Source organism: Cnephaeus nilssonii (assembly GCF_951640355.1).
Source record: "Cnephaeus nilssonii genome assembly, chromosome: 7".
NCBI classification, from domain to species: Eukaryota; Metazoa; Chordata; class Mammalia; order Chiroptera; family Vespertilionidae; genus Cnephaeus; species Cnephaeus nilssonii.
Window position 1 is genome coordinate 11,906,993 of NC_137078.1, and position 19,275 is coordinate 11,926,267.

The following is a 19,275-nucleotide window of genomic DNA, read 5'->3' on the forward strand; positions in this document are numbered from 1 at the left end:
TGGACGAACCCTAAAGACTTTATGCTCCGAGAGTTAAGCCAATCACTAAAGGGCAAATACTAGATTATTCCACTTATATGAGGTTCGCAGAGGAGAAAAATTCAGAGACAGAAAGTGGAAGAGTGGTTGTCAGTGACTGGGGGATAGTGTTTAACAGGGATAGTTTCAGTTTTGCAAGATGAAAAACTGAGATGGATGGTGGTGACGGTTACACAACAATGTGAAGGTACTTAATGCCACAGTGTCTCAAACTGTACACTTAAAAATGGTTAAATTGGCAAATTTCACATCATGTGTATTTGGTCACAATAAAAGAAAAAATTTCAAAGCATGGATGTCTGAACTGAACCACACACCTGCTGCGTTTATCACAGACTAGACTTGTCCCTCACTGTTGGACCTATCAGCTTGGTGTCCTGAAAGGCTGAGGGCTTCTCGTGGAAGTCCTCTGAGGTCGAGGCAAGTGCGTGGCCAGGGGTCAGGACTGCCCACGCACCCATCACAGCACCCAACACATGTGCTGCTACTGGCCCCCATGAAAAAGCAAAAGCCTCTGTCCTCAAGACAAAACATTCCTCAGAGGACACTTTGCTGCCAGGAGAGGTGCATTACGGCTGGAATGTTGTGAGAGCAAATGTCACCCAATTTTCTTCAGCTCATCTTCTTGGAAGCACATGCACAGAGTAATCCACTAGGCTCCCGGGATACTGCCACAGGTGCCAGCTCCGAGTTCAAGCAGGATGCTGCCAAATTAAATGCATCGCACTGAATGGTGCAGCTCTCAAGTTCCGCATTAAACAGCAGTCCTTGCCAGATACAGAGAAGAGACTTGAACAGGCTTTTAAACACACACCTTTCCGCACTCCTCCTGGTCTTTAATTACCCGGCCTGGTGGATTTATTAACTGACCCAGCTCCACATTAGCTAAAAACGACATGACCCCACCCGGGCCCTGAAAGCAGCCATTAGGAGTCCAAAGCCCATCTGAGGAAAAGTGAGAGAGAGGCCGAGCAGCACTGCAGGAAGGCAGACACACCTCAGAGGTGAAGAGAGAAACGAAGAAATTCACTTGTTCCACAAAAACCGCAAACAGAGCTAACATCTATGAAGCCTGTAAGTGGCACTGGGACCTCGCTTCTCCCTTCTCCTCCTCAGAAGTGAGCCTGTTTGGAAATAAAGCAGACACGGGAGGCTCATGATTCCCAGACGGCCTTGTTCCCAGGGCCACAGAGGAGACTGGCACCCATGGGAGGGGGCTCTGCAGGCCCCTGTTCCTCAGCAGCCGTGCCAAGCATGTTGACAGCCCAGCTCAGAGCGGCTTTGAGGGCCAAGCCTTTAGTTCTGCAGATGAAGAAAGTGAGTCTGTCTGTCTTTCCCAGCAATCCCACTTCGGGGTATGTATTCACAAAAATGAAGGCAGGGTCTTAAAGAGATATCTGTACAAAAGAGATAGTTATCCCCCATATTCACAATAGCCAGAAGGTGGAAGCAACCCAAGTGTCCATGGACAGATAAATGGATAAACAAAATGTGGTCTGTACATACAGTAGAATAGTATTCAGTCTTAAAAAGGAAATTTTGACACATGCTACACGAATGAACCTTGAGGACATCATGCTCAGTGACATAAGCCAGTCACAAAAGGACAAATATTGTGTGGTTCCCCTTATATGAGGTCCCTGGAGTAGTGAGATTCAGAGACAGAAAGTAGATGGCGGTTGCGGGCCTGGGGAGGGGATGGGGAGCTCGTGTTTAATGGGCACAGAGTTTCAGCTGTGGATGGAAGGTGGTGGTGTTGCACAACAGTGTCAATGTACTTAACACAACTAACCTATACATGTAGGAATGGTTCAGATGGAAAATTTTGTATTATGTCTTTTACCACAATTAAAAAACTTTAAGTGAATGCAGAAAATGAGTGTGAGGAGAGAAGGCAGCTAGTGAATTCTGAGTGAGCAGCCAGGGAAGGGCTCTCAGGAGGGAAGGAGGGAGGGAGATGGGCTCAATGTCTGTACGGATTTCTCTGGACTCTTCCTGCTGCCCTCTGACCGCCCCACATCCCCACCTTTGCAGGCGGTGTCCCTGCATCACCTCCTCCTCCCACCTCAGGAAGGTCTGAGCTGGGCGGGGGTGGAGTTCAGCGGCCTGGGGCCCGGGCAGGAGGAAGTACAGGGAACGGCTGTCCTTCCTGAGCGAAGGCATCAGACAGACCCGGGCAGACCAGGCACTGGGGGTGATGGGATCTGCACTTGCATTTCAAGCTGTTGCCAAGTGCTCGAAACCCGCCCGCTTAACGCCGTATAAGCAAGTGGAAAACTGCCTTGCTGGAACCAGCTTCAAAGATGTGGCTCCACTGTTTGCCTTTTTCCATCGGTTTTTAGAGACCGGAAGGGGAGGAGGAAGAGAGAGAGTGAAAGTGACAGAATTCTGCGTTTCAGAAAAGACCCAGCTTGGAATGAAGCGAGCGGACTGCTCCTGCCGTGGCATCACCAGGGCAGCTGCCACCATCTGCCCGTCGGCTCCTCTGGAGCAGCCCCAGCTGTGCGCCACGGTCAGGCAGAAGGGCAGGGCCTTTCTTTACATCTTCTCGGCCTAAACTAGACCTCATACCAACGTCACTGAGGAAAAAATGCATGATTGCATAGAAAACTCACATTCAGCCATCTCAAGGAATTGGCCTCCAATTGCAGAACTCACTAGTACGACTTTTAAAGGTCCCCCTCCATAGGAATGCAGAGACGGGGCCAGGAGCCACGGCACGGAGGTGACGTCAGCGCCAGGCCCCCTTCCGGCTCAGGGAGCGGAGGTGACGTCAGCACTGCCCCCTTCCGGCGTGGGGGCGTAAAGATCGGGTCGCTGGGTCGCAGGCCGCCTGCGGCGCTGGGGGATGTAGCACGGGGTTCGCGGCCCCAGCTGAGCCCAACGCCCGCCGGTCCCAGGGAGACCTCTGCCCCCGGGGGCGGAGACACCCAGCCCGCCCCCAAGCTGAAGCTGCAGGGTACTGAGGTACCAGCTGGATGTCTTCTCACAAAGGACCGGCGGCGGCACAGGGCAGTGGGGCTCCTGCCAGTAACAGGGAGACGGACACGGTGGAGCTGGCTGAGCTGGGACCCCTGCTAGAAGAGGAGGGCAAACGGGGGCTCGCTGACCCAGCCAGAGCTGAAGCAGAGCAAGCATGCCCAGTGCCCCATGAGGAGGGGGACGAGGAGGAGGAGGAGGAGGGGGAGGGGAGGGTCCTGACACTTCCCCTGCAAGCATACCGTGCCATGGAGAGGATGGAGGAGTTCGTGCACAAGGTCTGGGAGGGACGCTGGAGGGTCATCCCGCACGATGTGCTCCCCGACTGGCTGAAGGACAACGATTACCTGCTCCACGGCCACAGGCCTCCCATGCCCTCCTTCCGGGCCTGCTTCAGGAGCATCTTCCGCATCCACACAGAGACCGGCAATATCTGGATCCACCTGCTTGGCTTTGTGCTGTTTCTGTGTCTGGGGATCTTGACCATGCTGAGACCAAACATGTACTTCATGGACCCCCTGCAGGAGAAGGTGGTGTTGGGGATGTTCTTCCTGAGCACGCTGCTCTGCCTCGGCTTCTCCTGGCTCTTTCACACCGTCTACTGTCACTCAGAGAAAGTCTCTCAGACCTTTTCCAAACTGGATTACTCAGGGATTGCCATACTGATTATGGGGAGCTTTGTCTCCTGGCTCTATTACTCCTTCTACTGCTCCCCACAGTCACGGCTCATCTACCTCTCCATCATCTGTGTCCTGGGCATCTCCGCCATCATTGTGGCACAGTGGGACCGGTTTGGCACTCCTAAACACCGGCAGACAAGAGCAGGGGTGTTCCTGGGCCTGGGCTTGAGCGGCGTTGTGCCCACCATGCACTTTACCATCTCCGAGGGCTTTGTCAAGGCCACCACCGTGGGCCAAATTGGCTGGTTCTTCCTCATGGCTGTGATGTACATCACCGGGGCTGGTCTCTTTGCTGCTCGAATCCCTGAGCGCTTCTGTCCTGGGAAGTTTGACATATGGTTCCAGTCACATCAGATTTTTCACGTCCTGGTGGTGGCAGCAGCCTTTGTCCACTTCTACGGGGTCTCCAACCTTCAGGAATTCCGCTACAGCCTGCAAGGCAGCTGCACTGATGACTCTCTTCTCTGAGCCTCCCCCGAAAGGCGGGAGGGGGACGTCCCGAGTGCTTTAAAAAATAACTCCTTTGCTGAAGTGAAAGGAAGTGTCCAAGTTGTCTGTTTCTAGAAAAAACCTCTTAGAGAATTCAGTGCCAGCCAGGCTTCAGCCCACCTCAGGGCGGGGGGATAAGCTTCCCGTGGCCCTCGCCGAGGAAAGGGTGATCCACCTGGCCATGCCCCTCCTTAGCAGCCCTCCTCAGCAAGGCAACTCTGTCCCCTTGGCACAGAGTGCTTTGAAGCTCGTGTTGAGATTTTATCCCTCCTCCAACCATTTTGGGAAAAAACGATGGACTGGGATTCTTCAGAAATTCCATTTCTGAAAGAAAATGTCCCTCCCTTACCCCCGTCCTTACTTTGTCACCTGGCTTAGAACATTTTGTAGCATACTTTTCAGAAATGATTGTAACCTGTCCCATCTTTCTGGGGCCTGGATCTGCTGACAGCAGGAAGAAGCCACCAACTTTGAGACAGCCAACTAATCATGGAAGTGTGTCTAGGCTTCAGATAACTTGAGTTTTAATTTTTTTTCTTGGCAGAGTAATATAAAATTATCATTGCTGTGTATCCTGGTGCAAAGGCTATGATGATAACAAAAAGGAAGTACAGGAAAAAAAAAAAAAAAGAGAGCGCTAAGCACATCCTGGGTCCCACCCCCTCTTTCCTCCATGCCCAAACCTCGTCAAGTTCTAGTGTGAGGCAGTGTGCAGGCCAAGCATTCTATTCACGTCTGCAATCACCTTAGTCCACAGGCTCTCCCACAAGAAGTAAACCCAGTGCTCCCAGGGGCCCAGAGGTCTGGGTATTCTTGGTGTTTACCTGAGGCTTAAATATCTTCTAAGGAGTAACCAGGCTGAGATGTGTCACTTGTGGCCACCTCAGTCCATCTCCTATGCCAAGGGCTAGATGAAAACTGGGAGCTGGCATCTCCCCCATGCTGGATCCTTGGCATTCCTGTCTGCCATGCACAACCGAACCCCAAGTGAGGATGTAGAGTATTTAGAACTTGTCTCTTTAAATTTTCTAAACATTACTTTCAGGTCTTGTAGGCTTGACAGAATTTGAGCCAAGGACGCTAACCTGATGTGGGAGTCCTGCCCGAAAGCCCTGCACACCAACACGAATTACCCAGCGTGATCACTGTTGCCGGTTCCACTCTGCAAATGAACTGCATCGATGGAATGTAGAGAAACGATACCCTGACTCTTCGCAATGATGGAAAGTTTCTTAAACTTACCCAATACCCACTGACAAGAGTTTTCCCATTTTTTGTGATGATTACTCATTCCTCAGAAGTTCTTGCTGAGTATCTACTGGGGGCAAGCACTATGCTGCATTCGGAGGACGGAGGAGCAGCTGCAGCCCCTCTCATGGGATTATGGCGAAGACAAAAGCCAAGACTCAGGGAGAGTCGACTAATAGTGGTAAGGTAGGAAAAGGAAGATAGTGACCCCATGTTATCATTCATTATGGATCATCCCCCATTTTGTGCTCGTTAAAACATTATTTGCTCACGTATGTCCTCACCAAGTCACTGAGAACTTATTCTGACTGCTATGAATTTCTCAATCAATAGTTGCAGGATACGGTTGAGGGATCAGTTTAGAATCCAACCAATTTTTTTGGCATCCAGTTTGTGCCAAAAATTTTAGCAAATTATCTCTACTATTCATATATGTGGCAGCATCAATTGTCCTTTTTCCTCATGTTTAATATGTGGGAATTGAACTAAGAGAGCTCTAGTTCATCCAGCTGTAATATTTTACAATTATATCTATTCTGTTATAGTGCTGCATAGATTTTCATCATGTTCCATAAATTCATTCATTCATTCAGCCAACTCATATATAGACACTCATTCTGTCCAGGTAAAATCTACATACTGAAGATAGAGTGGAGAACAAGAATAATAAGTTCCTGCTTTGGTGGAGTTCACTCTAGAGCAACCAGGAGGTATGAATGGAGATGCAAATAAATAAATAAATATATTTTCAGGGAGTGGTAGATGCTTGAAAAAAGGTAGATGACTCTAAAGGAATTATTTGGGTGATGAGTATATGGGTGGTGTGAGAAAGCTCTGCAGATGTCACATGAGAAGAATCATAGGGAAGCTACTGTTGTCTATCACAGAGGATTTGACGTGGGTGAGTGTATAAATATCAGCCTGGTTGTAAGTGAAGAATTAGCTGTAGAGGTCTGAGTGGGAAGCAGGAAGATCCACCAGGAAGTGCTATGGTTTTCCAGGCAAGAAACGAGGTGGCTTTGCCACAGAGGGCTGCAGTGGAGGTGGAGAGAAAGTGAGGAATTCAGGGTACAATTTGGAGAAAGAGCTGAGAGGACTTGCTGATCAAGGGGGAGAGTGAAGAATAAAGGTTGACACAAATGTTTCTGGCTTGAGCAATTACATGAGTGGTGGGTCTATTTATTGAGATTGGAAAGACTGGAATGAGGGTTCTGTTTGGCCACACTGCATTTGAAAGATATATTGGACATCCAAATACAATCTCAAAAAGGGAGCTGGATATATGAATCTGGAACTTGGTGGGAATGTCAGAAACGGTGACACAGATCACACAGAGATTATTTAATTCACAGCTGACTGAGAGTGGCCATGGGCTACTTGTGGTTACTCAAATTTAATTAATTAAAATGAACTAAAGTTAGATTCAGTTCCTCAATCACAGTAGCCACATCTCAAGTGCTCACTATTGCCACATGTGCCTGGCAGCCAGAGCGCTGCCTGGTGCAGACACCATTCCCATCACTGCAGCGAGTTCTTGTGCAGAACTCTGCTCTAAACCTCTTTCCAATAGTTTACCATCATTGATCTGCCTTGTCTCGTAAAGTATGTGTGAGAGAGAATTGGGGAAATAATAAAACCATGCATTTCCCCACTTGGTTTCATTTATTTCATTCATAACTTAGACATGTACCAACCATTGTTCCTGCTCCTTTGCCCAAATTCTTCAGGTTCATGTTTATAAACTGCTCCTAATTATTTTCAACTGAAGAGATCAGAGGTCTGTATAACTTTTTGGAAGGTAATTAATTATCCCAAGGTTTTCCATTGTTCTTTCATTCCAAGTTGCCTTGCCATCCCTTTTAAAAAGGGGATGGGAGCCTGGCCAGCATGGCTCAGTGGTTGAGCATTGACCTATGAACCAGGAGGTCGAGGTTCAATTCCCGGTCAGGGCACATGCCTGGGTTGCAGGCTCGATCCCCAGTAAGGGGCATGCAGGAGGCAGCCAATCAATGATTCTCTCTCATCATTGATGTTTCTATACCTCTCTCCCTCTCCCTTCCTCTCTGAAATCAATAAAAAATATTTAAAAAAGGGGGGGGAGGTGATGGGAACCAAAGGGCTATCTTCCAGCCTGCTGAAGGCAGCAGCGGCCTCACTCTGCACACTTTCCCCCCTCCTCCCCGCAGACGCCAGGGCAGCAGTGATGGAACGAAAAGCCAACTGTGCAAACATTCGCTTCCACTGTCACAAGGTACACAGCTAACATGCCAAAAAGGAGAGCTTGGAAAAACAGCAAAAGAGCAATTATTCCCTGAAGAGAACATGAAATAAGAACCTACAGTGACCCCACAAAGGAAATGGAAAATCCGATCCAGCCACAGGTCAGAGAACACCACTGTGTTTTGGGGTAATGATTACAAAGGGAAAACAGGGTTTGGGCACTGTGAGATCCCAGGACTCCAGCTTGGGCCTCCCTGGGTGGCGCATTCTGTAATTCGATTCAATCCTTTGAAAGAACAAGACTCACGTCTCCTGGAGTAACCCGATTCTCTGGACAACCCCAAGCTCACATGAAACTTCTGACAATAACCCTTCTACGTGGTGGGTCTGGGGTGTTGCATCGGACTCAAGAAGCCCACGGGACACGAGGAAACTGAAAGATGGCTGAGAAGAGGACCATCTTTTCAGTGACAAAACCGCCAAGAAGCGGAGTGATCTGGGTGCATTTCGTTTATGGGAAATACAGACATGGAAGTCTAGTTCTCCACTTAACTGTTTTCAGGGGTGCCTTCTTCATCAAAGAGGAAATTACTGGTTCAAGCTTGTTTAATGGCACAAACTATTACTGCTTCATGGCAGCCCAAATAACAAGAAGGGCGCGACACGCAGAGTTATCTCCCCCAAACTCTCTCTCTCTCAAAAAGCCAGCGATAGCTCTCCACTCCAAGCACGTCATCTGGCGCGCATGTCCCTCGGTGGCCTGAGCCCTGGGGAGCTTCCCAGCCCCTTCTCTGCTGCAAATCTGCACAGCCTCTGTATGGTGACTCCCTGGGCAGAGGTCACACCGGCGGGCTGAGCTCCTTGGGAAGAGGAGCTGTTAGGAAGGTACCTCACCCTCAGGATGTTGGAGAACAAGGCCAGAGGCCAAGGGGAAGCCGAATCGTGGAAGGGACAGGGGAACAGGGAGCAGGCATGCGCCCAGTCACCCACACAGTGGTGCAGTGGGCAGGAATGAGAATAGGGACAGTGGGTCACCACGGGGCTAGACTCTGGAATGCCGGTTCCTGAAGCAGGCTGGGAAAACTGTGCATCTGTGGATGCATTCTTGGCAGTCTATGAGAATCTTCAAACTTTATGTTCTCAGGTCAATGAAAATCTTAGTCTACATTAGTATAAGTGTAACTTGGGTGGTCTGGATAAGCCACTATAACCTAGATTTCTGAGTCCACGCCACATCTAGATTTGCACTTGCAAAGACCAAAGGTCACTGTGAAAGGCCACACAAATGAACGTAATGGTGGTTTGAATAAAGAAGCAGGAGGACTGCGGTACCACATTGTACAGTGATTGAGCCTGGTGTCAGGCTGAGTGCACGAGCCTGGGCCTGTGGTTTCTGTAAGACCAGCTCACTAGCAGAAGAGCACTAGGAAACAAGCAATAATGTAGGTTCCTTGTTTCATTTCCAGCCATCAGTGGACTAAATACCTATTTAATCTTTTAATAATGCCACAAACCAAGCTTTCTCTTCAGGAGAAGCAGGCAGGTTAAGAGAGCTGTCAGGAGGCAGCCATCAACGTGAGTGATGGAAGCGTGCTTGTGAGCAGTGGGAAAATATGGAGGTTGAGTATTCCATGCTGGCAAAGCCTTCAAATTGTTAACGCCGTTTTAGACAAAATCTGTGAAATGAGGCATTGTATGCACTGGAATTTTTCAAGTCTAAATGCCAAAACAGATAGAATATGAAACTGAATGTGAAGCTACACCTTCCTGCTATTTCACCAGCAAGGCTGACTCCGTTCCAGGAGACAACCACCATCCATCACATCCACGGACCACCATTAATTTGCATTGCATTCATTTTGAAATTGGATATTGTTAACATTTGGTCTTAGACTTACTTACTAGCCCAAACTCCTTATGGGATGTTTGCACACATTTAAATGATATTATAACAACACTAGAGGCCCGGTGCATAAAATGTGTGCAAGGGGGGGGGAGTTCCTTCAGCCCAACCTGCACCCTCTGCAATCTGGGAGCCCTCAGGGGATGTCCTACTGACGGCTTAGACCCGCTCCCCCTGGAGCGGGCCTAAACCGCAGTCTGGCCTCCCTCTGCGGGAGGCAACTGGGCTGATCAGGGGAAGGCGCGGCCCCCATCACCCCACTGCTGCTGCCACTGCTGGCCGCCACTGCCACCAAGATGTTTTCATCAACACGGACTCCAGTCCCTTCACCACGAAAAAATGACAACGTTCTTTAGGCATTTTCAAGATGTCTCTTTCATAGGATATGACAGTTCTTTCTTTTTTTTAATCCTCACCTGAGGATATTTTTCCATTGATTTTTAGAGAGTGTGGGAGAGGGAAGGACAGAGCAAAACATCAATGTGAGAGGGACACTTCGATTGGTTGCCTCCTACATGAGCCCTGACCTGGGCCCCAGCCAGGGAGGAGCCTGCAATCTAGGTACATGCCCTTGACCAGAATCAAACCCAGACCCTGCAGTCAGCAGGCTGAGGCTCTATCCACTGAGCCAAACCGGCTAGGGCAGGATATGACATTTCTTAGCCCCTTCAGCAGCGAACCTTCGTTTTTTCCTCCAGGAGTGAGGTGGAAAAACCCTAGATCACCTTCTTGGATTCTCATTACGCAAGTTACCAAGAACACTGTGAGTGGCGTACTGGGAACTTAGCCAATGAGCGGTAAGAAAAGGTGTTTCTTCTGCAGCTCATGAGCAGAGGCGGGACTGCCAGCGCACCCCGGAGAGCCGGCAGGCCCGCCTTGCTCCCCGTTTTCTGTGGGCAGGCCTGCCTGCTCACTGTAGCTGCACTCCGGCAGACAGGCCTGCCCTGCTCCCCACTCCCTGCAGGTGGGCCTGCCTGCTCACTGCAGCTGTGCCCCGGCAGGCAGGTCCTCCCTGCTCCCTGCTCTCTGTGGGCAGGCATGCCTGCTCACCACAGCCGCTGCCACACCCCGGCAGGCAGGCCCACACTGCTCTGCGGGCCCTGCTCCGCTCTGCTGCGTGTGCAGCCTCCTCCTGAGCCAGTGGTGACTGTTATGGCATCCCAGCTAATTTGCATATTACCTCTTTATATATATATATATTTAAGTCAAAGGAGAAGAGGGCTGTTTGGACCAACTCAGTTAAGAAGCATGAGCCCTAGAGCCACAGAGACCTGCGCTGTCTCCTCTTGGTATGTGACCTGGGCAAGTTACTTCACCTATACTCAGGTTTCCATTTGTGAAATGGGGACAATAATAGTATCCAGATCATAGGATTCTGGGGTGGATTGAATCAAATACCAATATTGTACTCGGCACAGCATCAAAGTACACTGTAAAAGTCTAATAAATGTTAGCTCTTGCTTAAAGGCCCTGATAGTGAAGTAGATACGGTCCAGAGATTAGGGGTCTCAGTTTCCTTATCTGTAAAATGAGGCTATTAGTAGGATATGCTTTATATAGTCAATATAAAAATTTTAAAATATGTGTGTGTGAGTAAGTAACCTAGCCCTGTACTTGAACTTAGAAAATGCTCAATAACTAGCTATTACTGTTATCAAACAACTATCATCATGACCTCTTCAGTCTCTCCATTTTATTCCTTACTATCATCTTGGTGCTGTGCACGTGCTGGAGGGCACAGGAAGGGAGGTCTCAGCGCAAGGCTCACCTCGGCTATTCTCTGCCTAACCCTGCACATCAGACTGTCTGATTCTTTCCAACAGGAAAGAATTGAGTCTCCCCACCTTCCTTCCTTCCTTCCTTCCTTCCTTCCTTCCTTCCTTCCTTCCTTCCTTCCTTCCTTCCTTCCTTCCTTTCTTTCTTTCTTTCTTTCTTCTTTCTTTCTTTCTTTCTTTTCTTTCTTTCTCTTTCTTTCTTTCTTTCTTTCTTTCTTTCTTTCTTTCTTTCTTTCTTTCTTTCTTTCTTTCTTTCTTTCTTTCTTTTTCCTTCCTTCCTTCCTTCCTTCCTTCCTTCCTTCCTTCCTTCCTTCCTTCCTTCCTTCCTTCCTTCCTTCCTTTCTTTCCATGCAAGGAAGTGATATATGCAAACAGACAAAAATCATGCTTCAGGCACTAAGGCCAGCTAAATAGAGAGGAAATGACAAGGGATGAAGGGCCAGGGGCCTCCCAGCAAGCACCTCCCATATAGTAAGTAAGAACAGTCACATACTGCCACCCAAACACAAAGAAGCCAAGAATATGTATCAACACGGATAAGTTATATCTGCCCCCATGTTCTCCTCCATCTCAGGAGCCCCTTGTAGCATCTGCATTTTGAGCCCAGGAATGCCAGTTTGACAAGTTAAATAGATGCCAGGGAAGAAACAGTCATGAATCCCAAGTCACACCGGAACTAGCAAAATTTCTCTCTTCTGTAAGGCTGATATGGCTGGGGAGCTAGGCTGGGAGGAACTGGTCCTTAGTTCCTCCCCTGCCCGTGGTCTGGAGGGAGTTCTGAGCCCTTGCCCAGACCTGACCCCCAACAAATATCAGAGATGCTTCCCAAAGGCACCGGTTGAAGGGATGCAGCACCTTTCCACTTTCACAAGAGTGGGCAGACGAACTCAGGCTGGACACAGGCACTCTTTCCTACAAGAATCATTGAAGGCCCACAGAGTGGGAGACGACGGGGATGCAGAGCCCTCACTCAGAGACCCATGATTTTCAGGTCTCTGTGTTCCGTGCAGAAGGATCAGAGGGGACCCCACTCCTGGGCCTATGAGCTGTCCTACTTGGTCACCAGGGAATGCCGCGCAGACGGCAGAGCATCCTGACCCAGTGTAACCCTTTCCTGGCTCCTCACACGCCCTAGGCTGGCTTCTATCAGGGCAGAGGTCACAGTTTTAAAGACGCTCAGAGGGTCTGTGAGCCCGATTTCACAGACTAACACCAGAAAGGCACCCAGGGTCTCGGCCAATGGGAGCAGCAAACATGGCAAAGGGAGAGTCTGCCTGCCAGCCACGGAGTTGACTCCAGAGAGAAGAGATGGGTGGGTCTGCACAACCCAGAAAGAGCCCAACAGGACATCACTGCTCAGCCTCGGGCACATGGGCCCTAAAGGCCGATCTGGATTGGGAGGGCTTGTTCACACAGAGAGGGCTTCTCCAGCAGGGTCATCGAAACCAGCCAACCAATATTTGTAGGTCTTACATGTTCCTGGACCAGCAATTGGAAGGTGGCGCCTGAACAGCTTTTCCTCTAGGAGACTCATTTGGAAACACAACAGAAAACAAACCCTGTGCTATTTCAAAGCAACACTCCTCACACAGGCACCTATCCTGGGAGCACACAGATCATATCACAAATAAACTGCCATCATCCTGACATGAAGGAAGGCAAACGAAGATTCACAGCAGAACACAACCACCCAGAGGACAGAGCAGGTCAGCAGCTGCAGGAGGGGACACCAAGCAGGCTGCATGAATTCACGTTTAAAAATACAGAGAAAATGTGTAGAGGCATGTTTTACAAAGCAGAATTGGTGATACAGGGAAGGGAAAGGGAGAGCGTTTGTGAACGTGTGAAAGATAAATCTTGACAATGGCTACCAGTGTTCTATTTCTGCAGTATCTTTTCTCAGAGATTAACGGAGTATTCTGGGTGTGATGAATACTTGGGTGTTGGTGTCCATGAGAGCCAAGGTTCCTATGTATTTGTCCAGGAGAGTTTTTCCATTGGTCTATTACCTTTTCCCAGTCCTGACATGGTTCGGACTTTTAAAGTGTAGTCCACGGAGCTCCGAACGGATGTTAAGGGAGAGGTACTTTACCAAGCTGGCCACTAGAGAGTTGATCATGAAGCAAGCTCTTAGCCCGTTCTCCAATGTGACCATAAGCTAGTAGCCAGCCCCAATTCAGAGTTCCTCTTCAGTGATGTTTTCCAAGCTTGCTGCGACCACAGAGAAGCCCTCACCTGAGAGGGCCGACTGCCAGAGGAAGGGTTAGCCCAGCCCGGGCTGCACATAGACAGAAGCAGCTTTTCCACAGCACCCAGCCCACCATTTCTCTAGATATTCATGGTTACTGATGGCGATGACATTCACGCTCTCGACCCTGCACACAATCTTTCATCAGTGAGAAAAGTGGTTTAGCGTTAAGTACCTTATCCAAGATCACAGTGCAAGAGTGGTGGGCTTGGCTTATGTCCAGCACTGGGATCTCCCCGGATCTGGCCAACTGCTGACTGTGATCGTGCACATGAGCTCACGTGGCCGGGCCAGATGCAGGGCAAGGCTGGGCTCTGCCTTCAGTGTTGTTCCCCTGGCACCCAATTGTTGTTCCCTTGGCATCATGTGGAGAACAAACAGGCATCTAACTCAACTGCAGATCCGAATTCCCAGTTACTGAGCCATAGTAACTTAGTTTCAGGTGACTTGGGGAAAAAAGTCATTACTGATTTGGCTTCCAATTCAATTTTTTCTACCCAATTATGATGAACATTGACCATTGTTAAAAACATGGTTTTCTTGCACAAAAAAAGTGAATGTATTTAAGCCATTGAGCCGTACACTTAAAAGTTGTAGAAATGGTAAATTTTATTTTATCACAATAAGAAATGTATTTTCTTTCTAAAACATTTGATATAATAACAAGACAGTACTCTTCTGGGTAATACATGAATTAAAACCTTTGCTTGAAATAATTTAGATTACATTAATCACTAAACTGAATTAAAGTTGTGTTTGCTCCAGTTACCTCTGACCTACTGGGCAATGGTTGCTACATCCCATGGACATTTCTCAATCCTTGTCTTGTATCATGTGACTCTCTCATCAGGCAGCCTCCTTAACTCCCTGGTTATCAGCCTATTCGTACTTTCCACTGACCAGGCAGGCTATTCCATCCCCTCTTCCTCAACTGGTTCTCCTATCTCCACTCAATTACTTCTCCAGGTGATTTCAGCTATTCCACCGGCTCCTAACCACCACAGTACCCAGAATGCACCAGGCTCAGTCAGTCTCTAACCATCCACAGCACCCAAATCACACTGGGCTCCTTTGGCCTCTGAGCACCCACTGCAAATAGCAAACACCTACCCTCCTACAAAACTCATGACTCAGAGGTCACTTTCCAGCACTCTTCCTCTAACCAGGGCCTGTGCCTGCATCTTTACTCACTAACCTGAGTGTCCTGGAGGCAGGAAAGTGGGTCTGTAAGCACTCAAGTTAACCAATTGTCGTTCCCCTGGCACCCAGGAAGCCCTCAAATGTTTGCCAAGCAAATGAGTGAGGGGGAAAGAAGTCTTGTATTTCCACGAGAGTCGCCAATGAACAAAACAAACGATCTGCAGTGGAGTTTACCTGGCATGACACAGAGTGACACAGCAGCTAACCACATCATGTGAGTTATAGTATGGCGCTGCATCATCTGAGTTATGCTTCTCTCTGTCCTCTCAGCCCAGATCATGTTTTTTGCTAACATCTCACATAAGACTTGGCAAACCAGTAATGATTTTACTTCCCCCCATGTATGTTTTGAAGAAGCCTGATGTCCTTACTTGGTTTCAAGGTGACTGATTTATTTCCTCTCTCTTTTATTTTGTATCAAGAGTGAAAAAATAAAACAAAAATCAGTCCAATGTTGCTCTCTTACTTCTCCTCAACCCCCTGTTCTAGGCAGTACAGCTTTTAGCTTTATGTCTCATCCTGTTTTTCTAGGTGAGAACAGAAAATTCCATAGAGTGCAATAGGCTTCCTGGAATAGACCTGTGAGTCTACCCAGCGAAAGTACGGTAAGAAAGGAGACTTGAGCGAGCCAGAGGAGTTGGGAAGGGAGTTGTTGACATGAGGTCTAGAACCATGGGGAAAGGGAGGCTGTTAACTATTAATCCTCCCCTATCACTCCATCTCTTCCCAGATCACCCCGGTAGACACAGCACAGCAGCCTCACAGAAAGCAAAGAGGGGAGTCTGACAACTCTAAAGTGTGGGTATGAGAAGGACATCATTGGGGAGCAAGCACCCCTGGTTTCGTGCCCCCCTTCCAAGAGCTATGAAATCTTCAACCCTGAAGGAGGCTTACTGGTTGAGCTTAGAATTCAAAAGCCACAGAATTCTAAAACTGGAAGGTACAAGGAGACAGTGGTTTCCATTTGGTTTTGTTGTTATTTTTACAGCAGTATTAAATAGGGTCATATAGAACCCATTTGTTGTTGTTTTCTACCCATTTCTCCCCACAAATGGCTCGAGGAATTGAAAACCGGTGCCCCAACTTTACAGAGTGGGAGACAGAGGCTTAGAAATAAAGCAGTTTGTCAGACACAGAGTCGGCCCACTGTGGAGCCTACACTACAGCTCGGATCTCCTGGTTTCCAGATCTTTCCGCTTCCCCTTATAGTGTGAGGAACAGCTTTGTTTCAAATGAAGCACTCACACACCAGGCTGGGGGAAACTTAGTCCTTAGCGACACACACAGCTTTAATAACATCCTCCACCAAATACTCTAATTTTAAAATGCCAGATATCTACATATTTGCTGTTTTTCCTTCTGATTTTGAGATAGAACTATCTTCAATGAATACAAAACACCCCCCAAAAAAATGTGCACTTAGAAGCTTATTTATACATTCTCTTGCCCTAACTTCTGGACAAAAGAAAAGTGGGTGTATGCGCCCCAAGGATGCCACACAGCCACTTACTCTTCCTCTGCCCTCGACTCTCCACGGTTAGCATGCAGGTAAGGTGATGCATCCTTACAAGCCCTTAAAGTCATACAGGCAGTTCATTTTTTTCCCCCCAAAGAAAAGTCTTGCTATAAATCCAAGTTTGGCTAATATTAAGTAGGAACAGAGAGAGGTTCAATAATTTTTATTCGAAGGGCTGGTACAACTCTCAGAAACATTAGTCCTCGGTGGCATGTTTGGTTACCTGCTGGATGACTCAGCCCTCCAGTCTCAGACAGTGACCAGCACTGCCTTGACCAGCTGCCACACGTCCCTGCCTAGGGATTAAACTCCCAACCAGGAGCTGTGGTCACTCAACACCGCGGTTACACCAGGCGCTGTGACTCCTCAGAGGTGTGGCAGAGGACAAATGCTTCGGTACTTTTTGCTGATACATTTATTCCTTTGCTTTTCACAGCTTGTCTGCAGGGTTAGCAGTGTGTTTACAGTGAAGACAAACATGGGTGAAACCTCAATCGCTCTGATTTCCCAGCCTGAACCTGGATACAACTGAAATTCTTCTGACGCTCTTTAAAAATATAGACAATAATTTGTCAAAGGTGTTTGGAAATCGTGACTCATTTCCTTGGTGGAAAAACCGTCAGTAGGGTTGGTCCCACCAGAAGAATGGGATTATGGTTCCAGGGCTGGCTGCCAGTAGAAGGCCCAGGTATCTGAAGTTGGGGGGCACAGGGGTGGGGCGGAGAGAGAGAGACCTATAGATGACCATAACCAAGCATGCATTCGTGAAACCGTCCCTCCCCAGAGGAAGTGAAGCACAAGACCCTTGAAGTCATGCATATTGGACAGTGGCAATCTCTATTCTACTAATTCTACAGCTCAGCAATCTTCACTTTATTCATCCCACAGTTCAATAACTCGCTACATGGAGCTGTCTGGTTCAGGTGCTTTTAAAAAATGGACAGCACAGCTTTGATGCTTAATAACCCTGTAGAATAAAATATGTTCCAAGGAATATTAGTTCAGAAAAACACCACATTATAGAAACAGATGCAACAGTGAGGAGGAAAAACTCACCTCACCCCAGCACATTAGAAATTACTCAGCCACTTCAGTGAGAGTCTAAGGCTATGCGTGCAATGTGAGAAAGAGAACACCACCCCGCCCAGGGCAAACTGGAGAGTTTTCTGAGTCTATTTACCAGTTAAGACTTGGCTTCTAATTTTGTAAAGTAATCAGTAACTTAGTCACCTGTGAAATTTATGGTCACTCCTTGATTATATACAAAGCTATCTGGGTATAAGGAGGGTTATTATGAGAATATGAAGCTTTAAGAAAAGTTCTCAAGAAAATTATTTATTGTTATTAGGCAATAAATAAATGGAAGGAAGGAAGGAAGGAAGGAAGGAAGGAAGGAAGGAAGGAAGGAAGGAAGGAAGGAAGGGAGGGAAGAAGGAAGATGTTCACTTGCCACAGTAACTGGGTATAGTCTCTGGCAACAAAAAGCAGTGCTCATGCTGAAACCGGTTTGGCTCAGTGGATAGAGCGTCGGCCTGCGGACTGAAAGGTCCCAGGTTCGATTCCAGGCAAGGGCATGTACCTAGGTTGCGGGCACATCCCCAGTGGGGACTGTGCAGGAGGCAGCTGATCGATGTTTCTCTCTCATCGATGTTTCTAACTCTCTATCCTTCTCCCTTCCTCTCTGTAAAAAATCAATAAAATATATTTAAAATAAAAAATAAAAATGCAGTGCTCATTATTTCAAATGGGGGTGGGGGGTAGTTTAATGATAGAGAAGGGGAAGACATAGATCAAATGAGAAGAAAAGCTATAAGTATTCATGTTTCAGAAAATATTTCTCTCCCAAGGATTTATTACATGCAGCATCAAATCAGATTAAAAAGCAATAATCTCCCACTGGCCTCTGTTGAAAGACACATCTTAAACAATGCTGTGTTACCCTGTCCATAATGTTATGATCTGAGCTGGAAAAAGAAAAACCATGTCTGCCTTGATTGAAACATGCCTCTTTCTTTAGTCTTTGATAAGACTTTTATTTTCATAAACAATTAAGTGATTAGTTCCTCTTTCCTGGGTCTGTAGTTCCCTGCCCCTTGCCCAGCTAAGGTTTTCTACCCTTTTTTGTTGTTGTTGCTCATAGGCAAAGGGATACAATTAAGCTACTGATGTAGCCCAAGTGCATTTTGTTATTTCAGAGTCTCCGGGTGGCCTCAGAGGCAGGCAGGAAACAGACTGCAGCCCTGCACACACCCTCTCAGTTCCCTTGTTCTCTCTGGCTCTCGACAGTGTGCACTCTGCCTCCATGTAAAGGCTCCTGGGGAAGATGCCAATAATCTCCGCTTTATGTCCTAGCCAGCAACCACGTGCTCCTATGTTGACTTGAAGGAAACAAAAGTTTAAAGGAGAGAGTATGTAACTGGAATGTACCTTTGAAAAATTCCAAAGCATGAGAAATCCTTGCATATAAAGCAGAAAACTTTCCTAAGTCAGCAGCATTTCTTGAAATGCAGAGTCCACCCACACCGCAGGCTACGCAAGAAACAGGAATCTGCAAAAATCATTACTTTCCCTGTGTGCATTGCCAAGCACCTGCAAGACTGAAAACAGGAATGACATCCAGTTCTCTCTGAGGAAGTGCAGGCCTTGCTAGCACACCCAGTGAGATGAAAACCACATGGTGAAGGAGCAGAAAAAGTCCGGACCATTAAAAATGTATTTTCCAAACAATCAATGCCCAAAAGTTTAAAACTTCTCTTTAGAGTCAAGAAATACTTCAACCTTGTGACAGAGATTATCAATAATTCCCTTTAAGCAAAACAAATTCTTAAACATTAACTAAGCCCATAGACTACTTGTGTATAGAATGCTAGCAAGCACACTGATCTGGAATTCAGTCATCTGCCCTATTGACTGGGAGCTTGTCTCTTAACTTCTCGTCACCATCAGTGTCCTGATCTAGGATTGACAGAGACAGGCTG

The 19,275-nt window shown here is 47.6% G+C and overlaps 2 protein-coding genes across 5 annotated transcripts in view; one reads left to right on the top strand and one right to left on the bottom strand.

Annotated features, from left to right (window-relative positions):
* Nucleotides 1-19,275, bottom strand: part of SLC22A23 (solute carrier family 22 member 23) — a gene marked incomplete at its 3' end in the record, with an annotated part of 184,322 nt that overhangs the window by 114,897 nt on the left and 50,150 nt on the right. The gene's annotated exons all lie outside the window — the stretch shown is intronic.
* Nucleotides 2,827-4,349, top strand: LOC307103779 (adiponectin receptor protein 1-like). Its single transcript, XM_079778293.1, has one exon. It carries the CDS (start codon nt 3,018-3,020, stop codon nt 4,164-4,166), a length of 1,149 nt encoding a protein of 382 aa, XP_079634419.1. The 5' UTR covers nt 2,827-3,017; the 3' UTR covers nt 4,167-4,349.